A 21,535-nucleotide genomic window follows, 5' to 3' on the forward strand; every position below is an offset into this window, starting at 1 on the left:
CGGATAATAGCATAGAAAAACTTATATACGAACGCAAAAGAATTATAATATCGTATTACTTACAGGTATTTTTCACAAACTAAAGTTAATTTAATTGACTATTTTTATACATTAAAGAAGCATTAGCATCAAAATAAATAGAATGCCAATCTTCGTGTTGCCAATTGTCACCGAGCCGGATCAAGACAAACGTGGGTTTGCACTTGTACGCCCGCTCTGTGATCCATCCATCGGTCGGGTACCCTCTTCTTAAGGTGCCCGTGATCATTCCAAGATTCCGGAATACCCGTTCACCTCGTGGACTTCTCTGGACTTTTTGTTCGTATCTGTTTCTCTCAAAGCGGAAGAAAGTCGAAAAATTCGCTTGGTCCGTCTATAATCGCTCAGGTAGGCGTGGATCTTTTCTTGTTTGCATCCCTTATTCTATCCAATCCTTTTTTCAGCTGCGGTTCGCTTTGTTCTTTTTGTTCTGTCGACGAATTGTGAATTCCATATCTGGAAGTCGATTTCTTTTTTTTTGTTTTTTGCTTGATCTTCTCTCGGTGCTTGCTTGCACGGTGGTACCCCTCTACTTTTTTTTACATTTCGATGGTTGATGTAACAAAGGTGGAGCTTCTTAAATGAGGACCTTTGATCAGTTACAGAATTTTTACTTCGACTTGGTTTAGTGCTGCCCCTCCCTCATATTGACAATTCTTTTGCAGGAATTCGCTGAGCTGCTGCCGTAGGAGAAAAAAGTTCCAATCCAGACATGGAGAGTGCTGACGATCAACCCACTCAATTGAGTAATGACTAATCATTTTCTTTAACGATAAAACTCTAGCTCTTGTTTTATGCTGTAAAACATTTAAGAGACTCTCAATTCTTCTCCTTTTGCCTCGTTATATTGAACATAACGTTCAGGGAAAGGAAACTGACCTAGCCCGCAGAAGTGCTCCACGCCTCGTGTTATAGGTGGATTATCGAAAGGTTTACCTTCATCACCGGTGGAACGATTCTATGAAAATGTATTACCTAAAAAAACATTTATAATAATTTATTAATGTGGGTAAAATTCTACTGTTCAAATGGCTCAGTAAGAGCAACACATTTTATAATGCCTTTCCATTGGATATAACGTCCTGGCTTATGTTTTTCCTGTGGTGCAATGATGATCGACTTTTCCAGGTAACATTTACTCTAGAGGAAACTCTTCTCCACTGGGGATCTCGTACCAGTATCAAATACATATATGGTCTTTGAGTCCTCCTGATTCTCTTATTGCCTTGTTTAAAATGATCAGTTCCAATTTATTTCTATTGCAAAGAGTCTTTATTTTTTGGTCCATCTGGAGTACTAGAATCATTGTTTTGTTTCAAGTTAGTCATTTTTATCCAGTTAGAAGTGTGTTCTCTAGCAAATATCACATAAATCAAGCTTGTTTCACTCCTCGCAGGTCCAATTGATGATAGTGAGGTTGTTGCTGAAGAGGCTTCATTTGTGCATGGTGAACATATTCAAGGAACACAAGGTCCTCCAAAGGTTGACTCTGTAGTTGAAATCCTTCATGAGAAAGTTACAAAACAAATAATTAAGGAAGGTCATGGCCACAACAAAGCAGCAAAATTCTCCACATGCTTCTGTGAGTACCATTCAGTGACCAGCTTCTCATTTCTTCTTTTTGTAAATGTAGACGAGGCTATATGCTGCTCCAGTTGCAATTCTCTGCTTTTTGCGTTTTCTTTCTTTAATGTTGCCACAGAAAACAAAGCAATGTAAAATGTTACACTGCAAGCCCAATTATCATGAAAGAAGTCATATTTATTCATTACCTTTTTGTAAAGATATGATGCCAAGTCAAATGGCTGTTTCTTTCTTTTTGCATCATATTGAAACCATTTCCTCACGGTAGAATTTTTTTAGTCTCAATACCTGTTTAGAATTTATTCTCTGTTTACAATAACTCACACCAACATGCAAAGGAAAACTTTTGGTGATGATACAGGAGTCAAGTCAGCAGATTAGCTGGCTTCCCACAACTGAATGACACAACATTCATGTGGGAGGGAAGGATTGGTATGAACTTCCTTTTATAAGTAGATGTCCTGAAAAGGGTTGAGAGATAGAAGAGAATTCAGCTTATTTTCATTTTTTTAAAAATTTTTTAGAAGACTTTCTTTCTGTTATTTCTTTAATTTTTCTTAAGTTTCCTGACTATGATTATTTGTTATTTCTGCAGTTTCTTATGTTGTTTCCTGAGATAAAGATCATAACTCTCTTCTTATAGTTTTTGTTATTGGTCAAAATCTTAAAGAAGCCTTGGATAGCTGCCTTGATTTTTTTGGCTACTGAGCTGAACTTTGTGTTCCTGTATTGTTCTACATTAGATCATAACAGGTGACCTTGTGTTGTTGGTGTAGTGCACTATAGAGCTTGGGCTGAAAGCACCATGCATAAATTTGAGGACACTTGGGAAGAGCTGCAACCTGTTGAACTAGTCTTGGGGAAAGGTAACTGTGTCCTATGAAGTTTGCCTTACTCTCTTTGAGTTTTCTTCAATGGAGTCGTGTGGAAATCTTGAAAGAGCATTACATATTTGTGGATTTCAGTCAGGATTATTTATTTTTTAAAAAGGAAAATGATTACATTACAGTAGAAACATGGTTGGTTGACTTGTTTTCCTTAGTAATAGTGCTTCTATTACATTTATAAGAAGCAATAAAAAACTCCCATACACTCCATAAATAGCTTCTTTGTTCATATACAGGTTTGAATTCGATCTTTTCTGCTATTTTATAAAGAAATTGTGATTAAATTTCCTTGTTATGGCAACACAAATTTACTTGTTGTGATACCGGTTTGTTTTGATTTTTCTAGATAAAGTAGTCGAAATATATAAGTCCCATACACTAAAAAAATATCAATTCCGTTGGAATGTAAATATGGTTCTTTTTATATTGTTTTTTTCTTCCATGTGGTACAAAATTAGAGCACTGAATAGATAATCACACATTACAAGGCAAAGCTGAAAGATTCTGGTGTCACTGATCACTCCTGTTTGGACTCCTTGAGTTGGTTTCTCGCTTGTGGAAGAGAATTCTTTGTTTGAAGGACAAGGTGCAGCAATGTATTTTAGAGTTAGATGGGGCAACAATGTGAATTTTTGGGTAGGGGAGAGACCCCTTGCTGTTGAATTCCCCGAGCTATACCTCTTAGCGCAATAGGAAGATGCTGGTTGTACAAGCTAGATCAGGAAATGGATGGATTTTTTCTTTGAAGAAATCTTCATGATGAGGAGGCTTTGGATGCTTGTAGTCGACGAATAATCTTGAGACTCGTTCGTTTTCTTTTTTATAACAATGAGAAGAGGCTTTGGATGCTTGTAGTCTGATGAATATTCTTGAGATTTGTTCTTTCTTTTTGTCAAATAATAGCACTGGGAAGATGAGAGGTGTCGGGGAGTTTGCTTGCCCAAACGAACACATAGTGTATTGATGTTTCAGTGATACCTCCAATAGACTTTTGCTTCAAAAGTCTGTTGATTTCTTTCCTTCCAAACTTTCCAAATTATTGCATAAGGGCACACATCCAGAAATTCTTACCTTTTTTTCCCCTTGGAGGGAGAGTTTTTTGTTTCAGGAGTGAACGGAGTGGGGAGGATATTCTTAAGTTCCAATGCTTAAGAAACAGACACGAAAAACTTATCTTTCAGAAATGGACATCGAACAACACCTATTCCATTGCATCATTTCATAAAAGAAGACTGATTTCATGACTCTTCGATAAATGAGGCCACTGCTATATTTGGAGACAGTTGGAGCTTCCTAAGACCCTCTGTTTTGGTTGGTGTACCATATGACACAGAATTTTCACTTATGACAGGCTGCTCAAAAGGGGAACCATAGCAGTAAACCCTGTTTTTATGGTATGTGGTGAGGTGGATGAAAATGTGGATCGTCTCCTACTTTGGTGCCCTTACACTTCCAAGGTTTGGCACTGCGTGCTTCAAATAGTGAATATTATTATGTGTTTTCCATCCACATTCTGCCGAATTAATCACCATGCACCCTATGGCCCCTTCCTTACTCGAGCATATTGTTATGGCTGTCAAACCATGGTTTTTCTGGACAGAGAGGAACAACCGTGTGTTTCAAGGCAAATCAGTGTAGGTCGATAAGGTTGCTGGAAGGACAATGTGGTTCACTCTCTCATGTTTTCACACTTGGAAAGACTTTTGATGATTTCAGTGTTCCTATATGATGAACAACTGGTCATCCGTTGCCTCTCTTAGGCTTATTCACCCTAGTGTTATTACTGCTTGAACTCCTCACTGGGGTCTTTCAAACTGAACTTTGATGGTAGTGCATGTGAGAATCCTGGCCCCATTGATGTGATCATGATGGAAAACTCCTCTTTTATGCTGGTTCACTTGACCTGTGTGATTTGCTACTTGCCGAAACTCAAGCTATTTCACATGGCATCCCATTGCTACTGAGAGGTTCCTCACACTTCACACCATCTAAAGAGACTCTTAAGTTGAAATAGACTGGTGTAATAAGGGGGCAGAACCTCCATGTAGATTGCTTCCTCCTGTTAAGGAAATTTTCACCAAGGCTCTGCACTTGGATGTCACATGGGGTTCACAGTCCTAGGTCAGCTAATTCAGCTGCAGACACTCACGCTGGGGAGGGACACTTCCTCTTGGAAATGGCCATCCTCTATTTTTAATGAGTTTCTATTTTCTGATGTTGTTGCCTGGCTGATTTCAATTGGTTTGTGCAGTTGTTTCTCTTATCTCTCCTTTTGCGGGGAGGCTGCTTGTATCCCCTCTCTTACTTGATAAAATCTCATTTGCATTTTCAAAAATGAAAAGAAAAGAAAATTTTGGACATCTTAGGATAATATTCTTGCTTAGCTTGCTTGAATGTTAAAAAGTCAATATCTGAATTGACATTTTCTATCCTTTCACTGGATTTTACAACAGAGAAAGCTCAGATGGCAGGGTTAGCCATTGGTTTGTCAAGTATGAAAGCTGGAGAACGTGCCCTACTGCATGTTGGCTGGGAATTAGGCTATGGTGAAGAGGGAAGCTTTTCTTTTCCCAATGTTCCACCCAAGGCAGACCTCTTATATGAAGTTGAGCTCATTGGTTTTGATGAAGCAAAAGAAGTAAGTTCTGATGTTGGGACTGTAGTGCTTTACTTTTGTTCAGGGGGATATGAATTTGATTTCCATCCACCTTTTCTTCTTCAGGGGAAAGCACGTAGTGACATGACAGTTGAAGAAAGGATTGAAGCAGCGGATAGAAGGAAGATGGAAGGGAATGCTCTTTTCAAGGATGAGAAGTTAGAGGAGGCTATGCAACAGTATGAAATGGTCACTAACGTCTAATTTTCTTGGCTTCGCACATTTTTTTTTTATTTAAGCTGGATCTCTTTCTGATGATTTGTTATTTTCTTTTCCAATGTCAGGCAATTGCATACATGGGAGATGATTTTATGTTCCAGCTATTTGGTAAATATAGGGACATGGCTCTTGCCGTGAAGAACCCATGCCACCTCAACATGTCAGCTTGCTTCATAAAGCTTAAGCGTTTTGATGAAGCCATAGTCCAATGCAGCATTGTATGTGAGGAGCTGATTTCCTTTGAGTATTTTTTTTTTTTTATGTTTCTGTAGGTTGATGATATGAACTCTCTCTCTCTCTCTCTCTCTCTCTCCCTCTCCTTCTCTGTGGATACCTTTCCTGTATTTTTAGCACTTTTAGAACCATCCACCATTATAGACACCAAGTTGGTATAATTATCACTCGCTATTCAAATTAAAGAGGGTTGTGTTTCTTTATCTGGTGGGGTTTGTTACAACTTTCTCACTGCCATCAACATTTCCATGAATAAAATGATTGAGTTGATCTTGCTCAACAAGCTGTACAATGTGTCAGGTGCTGTCTGAGGATGAAAATAATGTCAAAGCACTATTTAGGCGAGGGAAAGCTCGAGCAGAACTTGGCCAGACAGATGCTGCAAGGGAAGATTTGCAAAAAGCCAGAAAACATGCCCCTGAAGATAAAGCAATATTGAGGGAGCTTCATTTGCTTGCTGAAGTGGACAAAGCTGTTTACCAAAAGCAAAAGGAGATCTATAAGGGAATTTTTGGGCCAAGACCAGAGCCAAAACCCAAGCGACTAAATTGGTTGGTCGTGTTTTGGCAGTGGCTTGTAGCTCTGGCGACGTGTCTCTTCAGAAAGCGCAAGGCAGACTAAATTTTGATCTATGTGGTAAGCGTCAGTGTAACTGTACTCTTGTTATGATGTTAACGTCTTGTACTGCTAGTAATGGTCAAAATTGGCTGAAGTTGCTTAAATATTTTTCTGTGCTTCTGTCATTTATAAACAAACTGCCTTTTTTTCCTAAAAGCTGATGGGGGAGATACACAAGCTTGTCTCACCGCCTTCTAGTTTGTGGAGTTATTATTAATATCTTGGAAAACTGAGATTCAACAATCGCAAGTTTGTTGCTCATATTTAACTCCACCTTATGTTGCACTTGCTACAGTTTAATATGTATGTCAGCTGAACAGAAAGGATCATGGTGTTAGGGCAGTAAATGGCGTTCCCTTCTTATCAGGGCATTTTAAAACTATTATCGTCTAGTTTTGTGCAGTAAGTTGAATTTTATTTGCGAAATTCTTCTGCTAGTATTCTTTCTAGTCACTGTAAGTCTTCAAGTTTTGAATGCTGTCATCAGTAGTATGGTGGTTTGATATAACCGATTTCAGGAGAAGTTTTGAGCTCAGATTATTAATTATTCAGTTCAAGCTTGCATGTTTTGGATGCTTCTTTTTATGTGCTCAAATCTATTTCATATTTCTAAGACAATTAGGTGTAAGTGCCATAAGTAAAATTATGAAACTAACTGGAATTCTGAGTGATCACAAACAAAAGCAATCTGATTTAGGTGTGATAGTCTTGGCGAGTCCTGACGAAGGGGGATTATCATACCTATCTCTATATTTGGGAATTGGTAATTGATGGATGAAAACTTATTTTATGATTCTTCTCGAAAGAAATTCCTATGGAAAATAAACCTTGAAAGGGGAAGTGAGACTCACGGTAGTAATTTCGTAGGAGGATGGAGTTTGAATAATTTTCATTCAACCAGTTGGTCTGGTATGCATTACTATAACATTTGATCAAATCCCAAACTTTGAATTTCAAATATAAGCACAAAGAAATTTGGAAAATGACATTAATTGATAACAGAATCTAGCTTTGTGTTATCGAATGGAGCTTACACAATTCATTAATGAAGTCAGACCGCCTGGGAGAACCATTTTTTTCTGGACTTCCAATCTAAAAGTAGCAAGTTTACAAACATAAAAAGCTAATGTATAAATGGGCAATTTGTTATAACTGTTAAACCCTCACAAAAATATGGTAAGATTAGCAGTAGTGCAGCAGATAATGAGCGTGAGAAACCCCCGTGATGCCCCAATACACAGAAGACAAGGTTAAATTCCGCAAGCAACCAGAATACGGAATTACGAATCAAAACCACTTTATTTAGAAGAGTTAAAGTACAGATTCTGCGGATTTCAGAGGCACAATCAAACTACTGGAATTGTTTCAGCATGGATATATGAGCAAAATAAGCACAAACAAGCAGCTGGGATATGTACACATAAACTGCAAATGAAAAGCTCATTAGGAGCAAATCCTTCCAGTCCCCTTTTTGCTTGGGGCTTAAATTATCCTTCAAATACTTGCCCAGCTTCACCATCTCACCGTGAGCTCCCAACATCCATCGCTTAATCTGCGTCGCCTTTCTCTTCTCGTCCGAATCGGGAGAGCCCGACGGATCACGGCCTTGACAAGAAACAGAAGCCGGAGTTCTCGAGGAGGGTTCCCTCCGCGGCAACGAGCCTTGTTTTGTGTGGAAAGACTGCCCGATGGAGAGGGCAGCCATTGAGAGAGAGAGAGAGAGAGAGGATGGCTTTTCTGCTCGCAGTAGCTCGATTCTGAAATGGATGATCACCGAGGGATGAGAGAGAGCAGAAGAGAAGAATCCGCAGAAGGCTTTCTAATGTGACCGAAGAGAAGAAAATATCTGAGCAATCATCCAAACATCGTGGGTCCAGCCGTCCCAAGCGAGAGTCTGACTGCTTTGTCAGCACGAAGGGATGGGTATGCTGACTGGGATTGTCTGGGCGGTCGTCGCTTCGGAAAACAACAACGACCCAGCCACTCGGAAAACAGATTTTGTACCAAAAATAGGAGAGAAACTGAATCCTCAGTCCTTGAGATAGGCCTATAGGAGAGAAGGAAAGGTGGAAGAAAGGAAGAAAAGAAGAGAAGAAGAAAGAACTATGGCATCTGCAATACCGGATGATTGTCATAACGGCTATGCTGGAAGCTTTGACACCTTCTTCGTCAGCCTTTTGGCGATTCTCTTCGCCTCCAGACTCTTGCATTTCTTCCTCAAGTACCTGGGTCAGCCCCGAGTAATCTCGGAAATTTTCGTACGCTTTTTACATCTGATCACCATTTTTTTTTTCAAGTTTTTTTCTGGTATCGTGATCATATCGATTAAATCTTGCCGTAAATGTGCCATGCACCTGGTAGAGATAGAAAGAAAATACAAGAAAGATGTACGAGGAACATAATCGTTTTTTTTTTTAACGAACAAAAAAAAAAATCACAGGTGGGGATGGTGATAGGCAACTCCGAATTGATTAACTCGTTTGACCCGAAGTTGGCTCGGATGGTTCGTCTAATCGCTGAGTATGGGATCATGAGCCACTTCTTTGTGTTGGGCCTGGGGATGGAGCCGAAGGATCTGTTTAGGAAGCGGCCGACTCGGGAGGCCGTGCTGTCCACCGCCGGCATCGTCGGTACCTATCTGTTAATCTCCTGCATACAGTCCATCTTTCTAAAAGGGTTAGGCACCGGTGACACAGTCAAATACATCATCTCCTTGGGCCTGAGTCTCTCCAACACCTCCTCCACCGTTCTTACCCGCCTCATCACCGACCTCAAGATTGGGAAATCGGAGATTGGTCGGCTAGCCGTCAACGCCGCCGTCCACAACGACATGACCACGATGAGCCTCATGTCCTTGTTCCTCATCATGCAGACCAACATCGTCGGCCGGGAAATCCTTTTCGATCTTAATCGCACCTTCGTCGTCATCCCGTTGCTCATCTTCCAGACGTGGTTCCTCCTCAATGCCGGAAAGCGTGGTATGGACTGGGTCAATGAGAGGAACCCCGAGGGGAAGCCCATGAATAAGTGGCATCTCTTTCTAACCATCCTCCTCCTCTCTTCATTGTGCTGGTACTCCCCTCTGATGGGCTACAACGGCACCCTCAATGCCTTCGTCATTGGCCTAACACTTCCCAGGGAGGGCCGCCTCTCCAGAACCCTCATCAGGAAGATCAATACCTGGCTCACGGGTTTCATTTTCCCTTTTTATTATGCCTTTGTAGGTTCTGCTCTGAAGTTTAACAGTTGGAAAGGCTGGGCTTCGTTCAAGGATCTCTGCGTCCTCGTTCTGCTTGCCATGGGAGGAAAGGTCGTGGGGAGCGTCATCGCCGCCATTTCCATGGGTTTTGGCTTCCCCGAGGCCCTTTGCATCGGCTTGCTTCTTAATGTCAAGGGACATTATAACATCTTAGCTGCTGTTAACGCGCTCGAAGTGAGAGTCTCTCTTTTCTCTTTAATTGATTGATCCACCCCCAAGGTTTTTTTCGATTTCTTAATCCTTAGGTCATTCGTCTGATACTGCGACCTGCTGCTGCCCTACACAGAATGGTGTCATGGACACCACCGCCTTTCTGATCAACGTCACCACCGTGATGATCACAATCGTGTATATCCCTCTTGTGGCGGTGGTCATCGTGAGGCGAGCTCGGAAGCAGCACAGCAAACTCCAAATGGCCCTGCAATGGCAGGATCCTGCGTCGGAATTTCGGATTATGACCTGCCTTCACGGCCTCCACAACGTTCCCTCAATCATCAATATCATCGAGGCAACGAGAGGCGGGCCGCTCTTTCCGCGCCTCACCGCCTATGCCGTGGACCTTGTGGAGCTCACCTCTCGGACCGCCGCCACGCTCACGTATGGCCAAGGCCTCGATGCGGTGGACGTTTCGGACGAGGCGGTTGTGGAGATGCGAGACCAGATAACCCTAGCATTCGACGCCTATCAGCAGGAGTCCGGGGAAGGCGTCTCCATTCGCCGCCTCCTCGTCGTTTCCTCGTTTAGCTCCATGTATCTCGACATTTGCAATGCAGCGCAGGACGCCCTCACCGTTCTCGTCATCTTGCCCTTCCACAAGAAACAAAGGGTCGACGGCACCATGGATGATGGCCACGACCAATTCCGGATTGTCAATAGGAAGGTACTTCATAACGCGCCGTGTTCGGTGGGGATATTCGTGGACCGTGGACTAGGGGCAAGCCAAATGACGTCCTCTCTCGAGTTTTTGCATGCGGCCGTGGTATTCATCGGTGGGCCGGACGACCGGGAGGCGTTAAGCTATGCCAGCCGAGTGGCCAATTATCCTGGTGTAAGGCTGACGGCCATTCGCTTCCTCCAGCGAGACGATCAGGACGTCGCCTCTTATCCTGGTAGCATTGGCCAATACTTTAAAAATGCATCTGAGCAGGGGTTAATGAGCCACCCGGAGGACGATGAGTGCTTCTCTGATTTCTATGACCGTCATCTCAACAGTGGCCACGTCCACTATATCGAGAAGTTCGTCTCCAACAGCGCAGAGACCTTCTCTTCTCTCCGTGCACTCGAGGGGCAGTTCAACTTCTTCATCGTCGGCCGAGGTGGCACACCTTTGACGGCAGGGATGACCGTTTGGGAAGAGTGTCCAGAACTGGGTCCGCTAGGGGATAGCCTTACCTCTTCCGATTTCTCTATAACCGCATCCGTTTTGGTCATTCAGCAACACAACCCAGGAAGAGAGAAGGAGAACCCCAGTCTCGAGGATTTCTCGCTCCAGTGAAGGGAAAGGTCCTTTTGCTCCCCCCCCCCCCCCCCCCACCACCATTTTTTGTCATTTCTTTCCCTTATCTACTCTGGTAAATTCAATATGCTCTCTTCTCCCTTAAAATGTAAGCAATGCTGAAAATCATCATCCCGAAGACAATGTATATGTTAGGTGTTTCCCTGCACAGTTTTTAACATTTTTTTCCTTCCTATTTATGCTGTCTACTCTTTTATTATTAGTGGTAATTAGACGGCAAAGATGCTCATAGAAATGGTCAAAGTAGCAAGAGGAAATTGAAGAGAGGGAAACAGAGCAGCCTCAACTCGCTTTGTGTACAATCTTCTGGTGCTTGTCATCCCTATCCGCATTGGGAGGATGAGGGGGAGTGTGAAGGGAACACAGACGTGCTGCTTTGTCTTCTCCACGGAGAGGAAGAATTTCCCAACTCTTGAAGAGGCAAACGCTTGGGAAGTGTTCCACAGGGGCATGCCCTCTTCCTCTGATCTCCTTCACCTTCCTTCCGCCTCGGTTTCTCCTTCAAACGACAAACCAACACCCGCTTCTCCTTCTCTTTCTGTGAATCCGCAACTCTATCCAAGTCCTCGATCCTCGCAGCTCCCCATGCGTTCTCAATATACTGTGGGATTTCAGGCGTGGTGGACTGTTTCCTATCTGCATTTATCAATCTTTCCAGCTCAACTTGGAGCCGCGACACCTCTTTCTCCAGTTCCGATACTTTTGTCTCGGACATCTGAGCTCTCTGTCTCCACTCGTGCATCTGTAAAACCCAAAGAGGATCAAGTTAAAGTCCACGGAAATGATAGTGCCGTGAGCCTCATCTCTCTCTACATTAAAAACACCTTGATATTGTTGCAATTATCGAAGCAAAAGTTCGAAACTTATAAAAAGGAGAGAATCTGTGTGGACGAATTTAACATATAAAATGTCTCTATTTCTATGATATGACAAGCCTGTGAGTGTTCAAATGCGATATGGCCTGTTTACCTGGAACTTATTCAATCCCGGTCGGCTTAGACAATTAGAATTTAAAAAATGAAGCTTAGGAAATTACTTGATGGTGACTATGGAGCAAACAGTGATAAACCTAGACAAACAGTAGTAATTGTAAAGGTACTTACATCACTTTGAACAGCCAGGAGCCGATCTTGAGACTCGATCGCTCGATTTTGCCATAAATCTCTGGAAGCCCTCAGTTCTTCCATCTCTTCTCTAACTTGGCCGAGCATTACTTGCATCTGAGACCACTGTTCAGTCTCTGATCTGACTTGTTCCACAATCTTCCTCACGATCGCCTTACAGCGCCCTCCACAACGACCACCCTTTTCTTCTCCACACCTCCTCTCCTGCAAAAAAAATTTCCAAGAGTTACTACAATTCCTCAATGTTTAAACTCTCAACATAAATGCAGGTCAATATTTTAATTTGAAAACTGTCTAGTCATCAGGGTTCAGATCGATGAGGTTGGGCCTCTGTGGGCTACTCGAAGCCCACATAAAGGCTCATAGAACATTTTATACAGGCTTCGGGTATCTACGGAGGCCTTTTTCATTCTGGCACCCGGGGACGGGTTCATTAAACACATTCAGTGCATGTTAGTACATCTCCATTAAATCAAGTGGTGGTGTGATTGTAATTACAAATAAGTACTGTTTGTGCTGTCATTTTCTTGCCTGCTGCGACGTCTCTGTTTCCGGAAATTCGATTCTCCTCGACGTGGAAGCAGAGCTGCTGTTGCTGCTGCTTCTGCTGCCGGTGGTGGTGGTGGTACCCAGCAGGTTACCGTACTCTTCCATTCGCTCCAACATCCCCTTCGACAGACACTCCATCTTCCTTCGAATCATCTCCACCTTCATGAAAATAACAGAAAAGGATAAATAAAGTTCTCCATTTTCACAGCATAAGAAGGTGAATCATATTAAGTTTCAAATGGTCAATGGACAGGCTCCTCATGCGTATACACTAAAGTTAGCTTTCCTTTATAACAGATGGTCTGGCTCGTTGAAGATCGTAATTAGTGAGATTTCTGTGAGAAAGTAATATGTCAGATCCTATACTCGATCGGTTCGCTGACTCTCGTTAATGGAACAATAACCAGTGAAGATGAATATAGCGCCAAACCGATCAGTAGAAATGATGAAACTAAAGTACAAGGTTAGAAGACAAGACCAGGAGAAAAAAGAATGTCATGCTTCGCGGATGTAAACATTTATGAAAGAAGAAAGAAGGGTTACTTAAATGGAAGTCAGAGTACTCCATGAAACGAGGTAAGCAACAGATAATTTCTTACATCGGCGAGTTGGGATCTCCGGTTTGAAAAGACACGATTATCTGAGCTACTCTCCATCCTTAAGCTAGCCTCCGCCATTTCTCGAATTTCTCGGACGCATTTCTTCTCCTCCGAGATTGTTTCCAACTTTTCGATACGACGGCGAAGAAAGGAAGCTTTCTTATCAAAATTACAGCATCTTCGAGTTTCGTAATCTCGACGAACGCGAGAGCTCTTTTGCAACTCCGCCAGCTTCTCTTCCAGTTCCTCGATCTCTTCTTCGAGCAGAGTCCCTGGGTTTTTCCCTTCGAACACCTTCTTTCTCCCCTAAGATACCGACGATAAATTTTGAAAAGACAAGAATGTCAACAGAAGTGATAAAACTTGTAACCGATTGAAAGATTGAAAGAAGTTGCAACACCATAAGAGGGAGAAGGATGCTCTCACCAAAATTAGGGACTGCACGGTAGACTGTAGCGTTTTCTCCATTTGAATCCGGTTCCTCTCCAACTTCTTCAACGCGACTTCCCTCTCCATCCTCAGAAAATTACATTCAGCTCGTAGGAACTCAGCCTGGAACTTCCATTCCTCTCCATCGACCTGTACACTGCTTTGATGGCTTCCACTCTCTTCACCACGGTCTCGATCGTCTCCATCGCCAGCGTTTAACAAAATGACAGGGACCGAGCGAGAGAACGTACGTTCTCGGTCGAAGAGAGACTCAAGCCTTCCTCGTGGACACAAGTTGTTTTCCTGTTCACCACCGCCGGGAACCACCTTTCCGGCAACAGGCTTAACCGCTCTCGACCGCCGACAAGTCCGTCGCGGAAGGTGGAGGATTTTAGGGCTAGGAGGCGGAGGTGGATACCATTTGGGCTTTCTCACAGCCATCTTCCTTCTCTTCCACTTCTTGAATCTAGACAACAGTCTTTTTTAAACAAAAAAGAGTTGGGAGAAAGAGACCGGTTTGAAAAAGAAAAAAAAAAAACCAAGGAAATCGAACTCTTCCCACTGTCGTTGCCTGCTTCTGGGTGGTTTTATTCACAACGGGTGGGTGGAGAGAGAAGAAAAAAAGACGGGAGTGAATGCAGAGCAGGCTGTGAGCGTGCTTTCTCGTTTTGTACAAAAAGAGGTTGAATTCCGTTTAAATCTGGAGTTTTTTCAAATTTTAAAGCATCCGCATCGATTTTATTTGGGAACTAATAAATAGATGACCCGTTGGAAATTCACGCTCCGGAGAGTGAGACTCAGCATCTGGACAGTTGGTGGACCCAGCGAGTCGACGCGGGTACGTGGTTTAGGTCCGTGGCTGGAGATGGGACCACTTAGGAGACCGCGTGGTGACATGGCGAGTAGCAATAGCGGGGGACAGGACACGTGGAAAGACAAGTGGTGGTGGACCTCGTGATGAGGGTTACAAGTTGGCAGGGTTTATTAATGAATAAAAAGTTGGAGAGGGTGCGTACTGTAGTACTCTCACGGTCTGGTCTGGTCTGGTCTGGTCGGACCGGTTTCTATTTATTTTTTAGATTCTGGGGTTCAGTGACAATTAATGGTGTCCGTGCCGTCGAAGGTGATTGTTGGTTTAATAATAATAATATAACGATTTTGGGGGGGTTTTAAGTTTCAAAGTTTCAAAGTTTCTAATTAATGGTGGCGCGGCTGACAAAGAGGGACAAAGTACATGCCTTCGCCTCTCCCGAATTGGCTCCGATTCACGAGCTTTCCCCCCACTACGATAAAGTAGCTCTGTTCTGCACTGTAATCTGGACAATTTTGAGAGACGGGTCCAATCAAATCTCCACCGTCCCTGCCACTTCACCCCTCGTAGGCCCCATCACCTACCTCTTACAATCTTCCATGATTTGAAATCACCCGCGCATTCAAAGTTTAAAAGCCTTTTTCAAGAAAAAAAAAATTATTATTATTATTATTATTCTGTTATTTTTATTGTCAACTTTTGCCTAATTGAATTAATAGAAATTAAAAATAATAATTTGGATTTTATGAAGCATGAAATGCACGCCCAAGGGTAAATTTATGGAGGGAGTTGTACCGAACGGATTTGAAAACCATACGAAAGACACATTAAAAAACGATGACCTTATGTGGCATCTCGGACGTCGCACGTGAGTCTTCTATTGTAGGCATTTCTTTCTATTTTAAAAAACCGTGATTCAAATGGAAGGGCCTGAGGTGTTTGTCCGCTGCAGAGATTGTCGTCAGGAACGAAGCTCGCTGCTATAAAACAAACAGAGGAACAAAGCTTCGCAAGAAGACAATCACAGAGCAGAAATCGAAGGTACAAGTCAATAATCTATATCCCCCATCCAACCGTTGACCGTGTGATATCCCGTTGTTCTTTAAATAAATCGAACTCTGGCTGGTTCGCCGGAAAGACGACGAAGCAGAGTTTAAAAGGAAAAAGAAATGAGAACAGTGGTCCATCCAACGGAGAAGAAGACAGCCGCGAAAGCCGGTGAGAAGGGGAAACGGGATCCCTCGGAAAGGGAGGAAACCAGATTCTTCTTCCACCGGATCAGTCGATTTAGAATCCTTTTTCCATTTCATTTGAGTTGACGTGCTTCGTAAACAATAAAATAAAAGGTGAGTTCAAATTGTAATACCGAAGAAAGCATGTTCTTGTCGTATATTGTTGGCGTTTCAGTCCAGGTGTCTCGTCGTACATGACATGGCCTCCCTTCGGACTCGGTCTCAGAGCACCAATGCCGCAGGGGCCATCGTGCTTGCCGCCGAGGCTCGTACCCTCCGCCTCGGCAGCCCTCCGGTCTCTCGCGCTCTGGTTTCTCTAAGAGAACCCTAACGGCGAAGATTTCGATTCCATTTCGGGGGGCGTCGGCTCTGCAGGCCTCGAGTACCTGGAACCACTCGTTCGATATCTGACAATGATAGTGAACGGATTCTGATGGAACTTGGAAGGGTTTGTTCGGAACCAGAAAAAAAAAGTAAAAATAAAAAATCGTCAAATTCTCATTTTCAGACCAACTCCAATAATTGGACATGGATGAGCCTATCTGAACTCACTCAGAAAACTCTTGAAATTCAAGTATTCAACATCAGAAATCAATTTTCATTTCTTGTCCGGATTGTCAATTAAATCAGACTTCAAGAGGGCACAAATTTTGAAGATTCACGGGAACTGGCCAGTAAATGAACTCAGTTGGTACTTCAAGTGGACTAAAAGATCTCGCAGACTCAGATACTCTGCTGACAAGGAGTACCTGCAGATTAAGGGGAAATTTTTGAGTCCAAAATCTGCAGCCGCCTAAGTAGATTTAACCGGGTGCCAGACGAACTCATCACTGAGTGAAGTTTCTTTACTGTGCGTTCCTCCAAGGATATAGGTGACAAGAAAGAGGGTATGGATCTTACCTCAAGCCACTGAAGTCCCTCCGTGGTCCCTTTCCACATGCTCCACCAAGGAAACTGCGTCCCTGAACCCTCTATTACATTTAGGACACACCTCAAATGTAACCTTCTTAGGACCTATTCGACCACCTTGCTCATGAACTCTCTCAACATGCTCTATTAGAGCTCCAACGGAGGCGAACTTTGCTTGACACTGGGGACAGTATTCCTCCTCTCCAGCACCAGAACTGCTACTCTGCGCGATTCCTTCCCTTGCTTTTGTTAAGGCTTGGTTTGTGGCAATACTCAACTTTGTCATTCCAGCCTCAGCTGAGGCTCGAACACTTGAAGCTGCATTGAGCAAGTTTGTGGCCCATCCAGATGGTGCATTTGATCTTTGAGTGGTTTTAGAATCATACTTCTGGCTCCTTTTCAGAAGACCGATAAAGGGAAATCCTGCATCAGACTTCTTGGGTGGTCCTGGGCACTTGTGGTCAGGCCCAAATCTATGTTTCAAACAATGCTCTCTCATGCAGTCCCTGCAACGGATTGTTTTAGAGAATGTTAAGACTTCTTTGCACCCTGGGGCAGGGCAACGCTTCTTTTTCGTTACTTTTTCATAATTTGATGGGTCACAATCCGTGTTTACATGTGATTCCCAATTCATATTTGGGTCTTCATTTGGAATTACCCGAACTCCTTTGGCGCATAAGGGGCAGATGAGGACAGTCACATCATTCAGGTCAACACTCGGACACTGGTGTTTAACGTAACTTCTGTGCTCTAAACAGAATACCTACATAGAAGATTATTGAAGTTAAAAGACATGGAGATATGCCAAAAAAACCCAGTCGAGCAGCAGTAAAGCAAAATATCTATTCTCATCATTCAAAATGTCTGCATCAGCTTAAAAGCGGTAAACACAGACCAGGTTTTCCTAAACACAGCCTGTTTTAACAACTGAAGTACAATTCCCCTTATTGTTTTGAACTCTTCAAAGATTTCAAGTATTAAACAAGTTTTCAAGTTCTGTAAACTTACTATATTCAGGACAAAAATTCTTGTTTGCACTAAATTGAGCCAGAATATGGGCAGAGAAATGGCACCAATTAGCAGGGTGAAGGGAATAATATTATCAAAAGGAGGACAGGGAGAAAATAGTTTTCCCAAACAAACAGGTGTTTCAAAACAGAAAAGAATGGAAACCAAACAATCATAACAACATCATAAGAAAATGTGAGCCCATACAAGGTTTTTGGCATCTTCTACTACTCATGACGAGGTTAGATGACATGCTCATGAATAATTATGCAAGCTGAATAGAAGAAACAGCTGATATTGTGACATCCTCTCTTTCAGTGCTTCATAATGGTATACCCAAATTTAGGAGGCAAGGGATGGAAAGAGAAGATCTTCCTTTTTAAGTACTAACTCGAGGTTTTGACGGTTTGTGCATTTGGGAAGAAAAAGATCTTCCTTTTTTAAGTGCTAACTAGAGGTTTTGAGGATTTGTGAGTTTGGAAAGAAAGGCCTTTGCATAACAAGAACTCTGGAAGGCTTCACGGAACCCCTTTGCATAACAACAATGTTACTATATTTTATTGGCAATTCATCAACTATTGATGTACAGAAACTAGAAAGTATGATGCTTCATCAAAAAATAAGATTCAATCAAAGAATATACCGTTTGGAGAGTATTTTTGCAATTCAATCTTTTTTCAAAACGTAGGAAACTGATGACGACAACCACCTTCTTCAACTCAATTAAGAGTCATTCTGATCTCCGAACAGGGTACCACATCATAAAATGCATCACTATACACCATCCTCAAAACCGAAATAATGCAGAAGACAAAAAAAAAAAAAAAAAAAAAAACGGAAGCTCCTACATGGAATTAGACTCCGCAGGGTCGACCTGAGGAGCTTGATCCTTGAACCAGAAAACGATGATGTAAGAAGAAAACTAAAAAAAACTGAATAAACCTAACCTTTTTGCATCTATCGCAATTGAATGGCAAGAAGTCGATTTGCTTGCAGTCATCGACGCTACAGTGCTTCCCGAGATCAGGAATTTCGGGCGTTCCCATCAATTCGACGACGTGCAAACAGATTCCAGAAGATTAGAGGAAAGGACCAGTATGTTCCTATAGAATTCCTACTTAATTTATTCAAAATCAGTCTTCCGCGACCAGAAATCAAGGAATCGAAAATTGTCTGAAGTCGTCCGTGGACGCGCTTGAAATTTCCGGGAATGTAGACATGGAATGACGGAAACGGTGTTCATGTTTTCACTTATTTACTATAGTGTCCTATTTAAATTACCTTTCTACCCTTATCTGTTTATGTATGGTTTACAGTAATGGGCACCCATTTTGATAAAAATTATCCGATTATATTCAAGAGGAATTTAATAAATTTGTATTTAAATGAATATACATTTAAATTAAAATATAATTCAAGTGAATTTTTAAATAAATTTATTATATACTAAATAGACTATATATTTATTTATTTATTTATGACATATGGAATAGCTTATTTTATATTCAAATACACCTTTTATTGTCAATACATATGGGGGGGTGTTTGCGTCATTTCAGGCTGATGAGACCGATACAGGGGAGTGTTATCTGATACGTATTAAAAAACTGATACAGTGCCGATAAGTTTTATGTGTTAGCTATAACAGTCCAACAACTTTCAATAATTAAATTCCAACGCACCGAAAGAACCGATTTGCGTAAAGCGTTAAAAATCGCTGAAGCGGCTGAGGGCCTCTCTCTTTGGAGCTGTGCTATGAAAAAGTGATTCCGCCGAATCATTCCAACGAAGTTTCGTAAGAAGCAGCGGAGCGACCAATCTGGAGAGACGAGGTCACGTCAACAGCGCCGTGCCGGTGCAGTACCAGTTACCACCTTTCCGGCAAATAAAAAACGAATCAAGATAATCATCTACGCTACGGTGAGGCGGCCAGAAGTGCAGAGCCGTAGAAGGTTTCCAATTTTCATTCGGATCTGCGTGCAATTGGAGAAGCATCAAGTTGTCATTTGCTAATCTTGTAAAGAGCAAGAAAGACTGGAGCCTGTTACGTTCTGGTGCTCTCTTTTCTCTCCCTTTTCTATTTGTAGGCTAAAATAGATGAAACCTTGCACATTTGAAGTAGAAAATTAATCGGCCTCCCAGATAAAATGCCTTCATTTCATGAAACACAGTCACTCTTAAAGAGCTCATTCAAGATGAGAATGTTTTATGGTTAAATGCTGCAGTAAAGAAGGGTGAGTAATCGAAACTTACGCCATTGTTGTGAATTCACAAAAATATTGAACAGTTTAACAAAAAAACATGTGGGGACTTCAGTAATTGATTGGAGAATAAGGAAGAGTAAGTATATAAGAGCTAATAACCCTCCCCATTGGCAACAGAGACGAGAGGAGGGTACCCTTCCCTCCCTTTACCATCTGACCAGACAGAAACAGGGAGGGACATTGGGAGCCCTCCCCTGATTCCTTCACTAAGTGCAAGATATTCCATTACTACTATGAAGTGGAATTTAAAAGGAAAAATGACTTTTCCAACAAATAGTTGAGCTACTTGCCTAAAAGTATCTATTTAGATATCACATTCTTTACCTGTAGCATGAATTGTTCTTCTCTTTCCTTCCTTTTTTTAGTATTTGGGTTGTTCAAAAAATTATCGATAAAGGAGAAGAGGATATTGAAGTAATATGGGGTTGTGAGAAACTATGGAGGCAAGTGACTCAATCAGGAGGGGGAGATTCATGGAGTTGTGAGAAACTCTGGAGGTCAGTTGCTCAATCATTTAGATCCAAACACCTAAAACATGAAGCTGTAGAAGCAGATTAGCGGTTCCCATGTAATATAAGACAGAACAGCAGTGATAAAAATGTTATTCCAGCATTCATGGTTCAAATCCACCTGCTTCCTTGAGGAACAACAAAGAGAAAAACAGAGAAGAAATTCACTACCTTCTTGTTCCTTGAGGGACAACAAAGCGCTCATAACGATCGGGAGCATTCATGGTTCAAATCCACCTGCTTCCTCTCAAGAAGTAATACAGTATTTCATTCCCTCCTATGAACCAGATAGGCAAAACATCATTTTTCTTGTAATTGCAAACATTCCAGGAAAACCAACACCAAGATGAGCACATCAACAACCTCAAACTTCTCAACCCAATATTAAATTATCAAACCAACAGTTAGTCTAACTGCACAACTGGTAGCCTAGAAAGCTGTATGGGCAAATCACCTATACAACCTGAATCACAAAGTAAACTAGAAGAGACCACCGATGGCACAATAAGGAGATACCCAGAAAAAGGAAACTTCAACAATTAAGACAGAAGAGCCCGAGCAATGAGAGAGTTATGGAGACTATCAGAAGATAAAGGAAGAACCTCCTTGTGGCCTTTTGACAAACATTACTTGTGCCTTGTAACCAGTATTTAGATGCAAGAAATAGACTAATAGCCACTAGCTAGTTTTAGAACTCACTTTGACAATATACAAACATCTAGACCTGGATGTTTTCTTGCATCCACTCTAGGTTGAGGCATGTGTATAAGCATACATTCTATACTAGATTAAAATGGCTCTAGGTCCAGTAAAAAAGGATTAATTCAAGCTAAGAACTCTTTTTGCAAGTGATAAACACATGATTTTTCTTGTCTTTGATCCATATGAAACTACTAACAAAACGAAAGTAGAAAATGTGAACGAATTTGGAGCTAAGAGACCCTAGGGTTTGTTTGGAACCCCTATAATGTAAAAGAAACGAAAAGAAAATGTTAATTTGACCGTTATTATTTTAAAAAATAGTTAATAAAAATGAGATAATGATCAAATTATCTTTCATTTTTTTGGAATAATAATGATCAAATTCTC

The 21,535-nt window shown here is 41.9% G+C and overlaps 4 protein-coding genes across 7 annotated transcripts; 2 read left to right on the forward strand and 2 right to left on the reverse strand.

The window, feature by feature from the left end:
• The first annotated feature begins 274 nt into the window (after window positions 1-274).
• Window positions 275-6,761, forward strand: LOC137945840 (peptidyl-prolyl cis-trans isomerase FKBP42). Of its 3 annotated transcripts, XM_068791895.1 has the most exons (9): window positions 275-387; window positions 705-785; window positions 1,436-1,621; window positions 2,400-2,489; window positions 4,964-5,148; window positions 5,233-5,355; window positions 5,451-5,603; window positions 5,920-6,255; window positions 6,533-6,761. In XM_068791895.1, exons 2-8 carry the CDS (start codon window positions 752-754, stop codon window positions 6,238-6,240), a joined length of 1,092 nt encoding a protein of 363 aa, XP_068647996.1. In that variant the 5' UTR covers window positions 275-387; window positions 705-751; the 3' UTR covers window positions 6,241-6,255; window positions 6,533-6,761. The 3 variants fall into 3 exon arrangements, with proteins under 3 accessions (XP_068647996.1, XP_068647995.1, XP_068647997.1); XM_068791894.1 differs by lacking the exon at window positions 6,533-6,761 and having other exon boundaries at window positions 5,920-6,522; XM_068791896.1 differs by lacking the exons at window positions 275-387; window positions 6,533-6,761 and adding an exon at window positions 428-606 and having other exon boundaries at window positions 5,920-6,522.
• A 1,581-nt stretch (window positions 6,762-8,342) lies between these two features.
• On the forward strand, window positions 8,343-10,991 carry LOC137946838 (cation/H(+) antiporter 28-like). The gene is made up of 3 exons (XM_068793131.1): window positions 8,343-8,495; window positions 8,678-9,670; window positions 9,783-10,991. Exons 1-3 carry the CDS (start codon window positions 8,343-8,345, stop codon window positions 10,989-10,991), a joined length of 2,355 nt encoding a protein of 784 aa, XP_068649232.1.
• A 231-nt stretch (window positions 10,992-11,222) lies between these two features.
• On the reverse strand, window positions 11,223-14,180 carry LOC137946508 (uncharacterized). Its single transcript, XM_068792837.1, has 5 exons — window positions 13,711-14,180; window positions 13,285-13,590; window positions 12,668-12,844; window positions 12,116-12,340; window positions 11,223-11,754 (listed from the first exon to the last, which is right to left on the reverse strand). Exons 1-5 carry the CDS (start codon window positions 14,152-14,154, stop codon window positions 11,335-11,337), a joined length of 1,572 nt encoding a protein of 523 aa, XP_068648938.1. The 5' UTR covers window positions 14,155-14,180; the 3' UTR covers window positions 11,223-11,334.
• A 2,052-nt stretch (window positions 14,181-16,232) lies between these two features.
• Window positions 16,233-18,826, reverse strand: LOC137946380 (zinc finger AN1 and C2H2 domain-containing stress-associated protein 16-like). Of its 2 annotated transcripts, XM_068792647.1 has the most exons (3): window positions 18,621-18,826; window positions 16,657-17,428; window positions 16,233-16,505 (listed from the first exon to the last, which is right to left on the reverse strand). In XM_068792647.1, the coding sequence occupies exons 1-2, from the start codon at window positions 18,717-18,719 to the stop codon at window positions 16,658-16,660; spliced, it is 870 nt and encodes a 289-aa protein (XP_068648748.1). In that variant the 5' UTR covers window positions 18,720-18,826; the 3' UTR covers window positions 16,233-16,505; window position 16,657. The 2 variants fall into 2 exon arrangements, with proteins under 2 accessions (XP_068648748.1, XP_068648747.1); XM_068792646.1 differs by having other exon boundaries at window positions 16,233-17,428.
• Between the last annotated feature and the right edge of the window lie 2,709 nt (window positions 18,827-21,535).

Source organism: Aristolochia californica, unplaced genomic scaffold (assembly GCF_029961685.1).
Source record: "Aristolochia californica isolate CCGP_79_NKW_82.1479 unplaced genomic scaffold, dmAriCali1.0.hap1 SCAF_12, whole genome shotgun sequence".
Classification (NCBI taxonomy): Eukaryota; Viridiplantae; Streptophyta; class Magnoliopsida; order Piperales; family Aristolochiaceae; genus Aristolochia; species Aristolochia californica.

Excerpts from the sequence above, each read along its gene's own strand:
- LOC137945840 (XM_068791895.1), top strand. The coding sequence starts at position 752 with ATGGAGAGTGCTGACGATCAACCCACTCAATTGA. Across the intron at positions 786-1,435 it reads CGATCAACCCACTCAATTGA|GTCCAATTGATGATAGTGAG; the intron begins GTAATGACTAAT and ends CACTCCTCGCAG. Across the intron at positions 2,490-4,963 it reads TGAACTAGTCTTGGGGAAAG|AGAAAGCTCAGATGGCAGGG; the intron begins GTAACTGTGTCC and ends ATTTTACAACAG.
- LOC137946838 (XM_068793131.1), top strand. The coding sequence starts at position 8,343 with ATGGCATCTGCAATACCGGATGATTGTCATAACGGCTATGCTGGAAGC. Across the intron at positions 8,496-8,677 it reads GAGTAATCTCGGAAATTTTC|GTGGGGATGGTGATAGGCAA; the intron begins GTACGCTTTTTA and ends AAAAAATCACAG. Across the intron at positions 9,671-9,782 it reads CTGCTGTTAACGCGCTCGAA|AATGGTGTCATGGACACCAC; the intron begins GTGAGAGTCTCT and ends TGCCCTACACAG.
- LOC137946508 (XM_068792837.1), bottom strand. The coding sequence starts at position 14,154 with ATGGCTGTGAGAAAGCCCAAATGGTATCCACCTCCGCCTCCTAGCCCT. Across the intron at positions 13,591-13,710 it reads CCGTGCAGTCCCTAATTTTG|GGGAGAAAGAAGGTGTTCGA; the intron begins GTGAGAGCATCC and ends TCGGTATCTTAG. Across the intron at positions 12,341-12,667 it reads AAACAGAGACGTCGCAGCAG|GAGAGGAGGTGTGGAGAAGA; the intron begins GCAAGAAAATGA and ends TTTTTTTTGCAG.
- LOC137946380 (XM_068792647.1), bottom strand. The coding sequence starts at position 18,719 with ATGGGAACGCCCGAAATTCCTGATCTCGGGAAGCACTGTAGCGTCGAT. Across the intron at positions 17,429-18,620 it reads ATTGCGATAGATGCAAAAAG|GTATTCTGTTTAGAGCACAG; the intron begins GTTAGGTTTATT and ends TCTTCTATGTAG.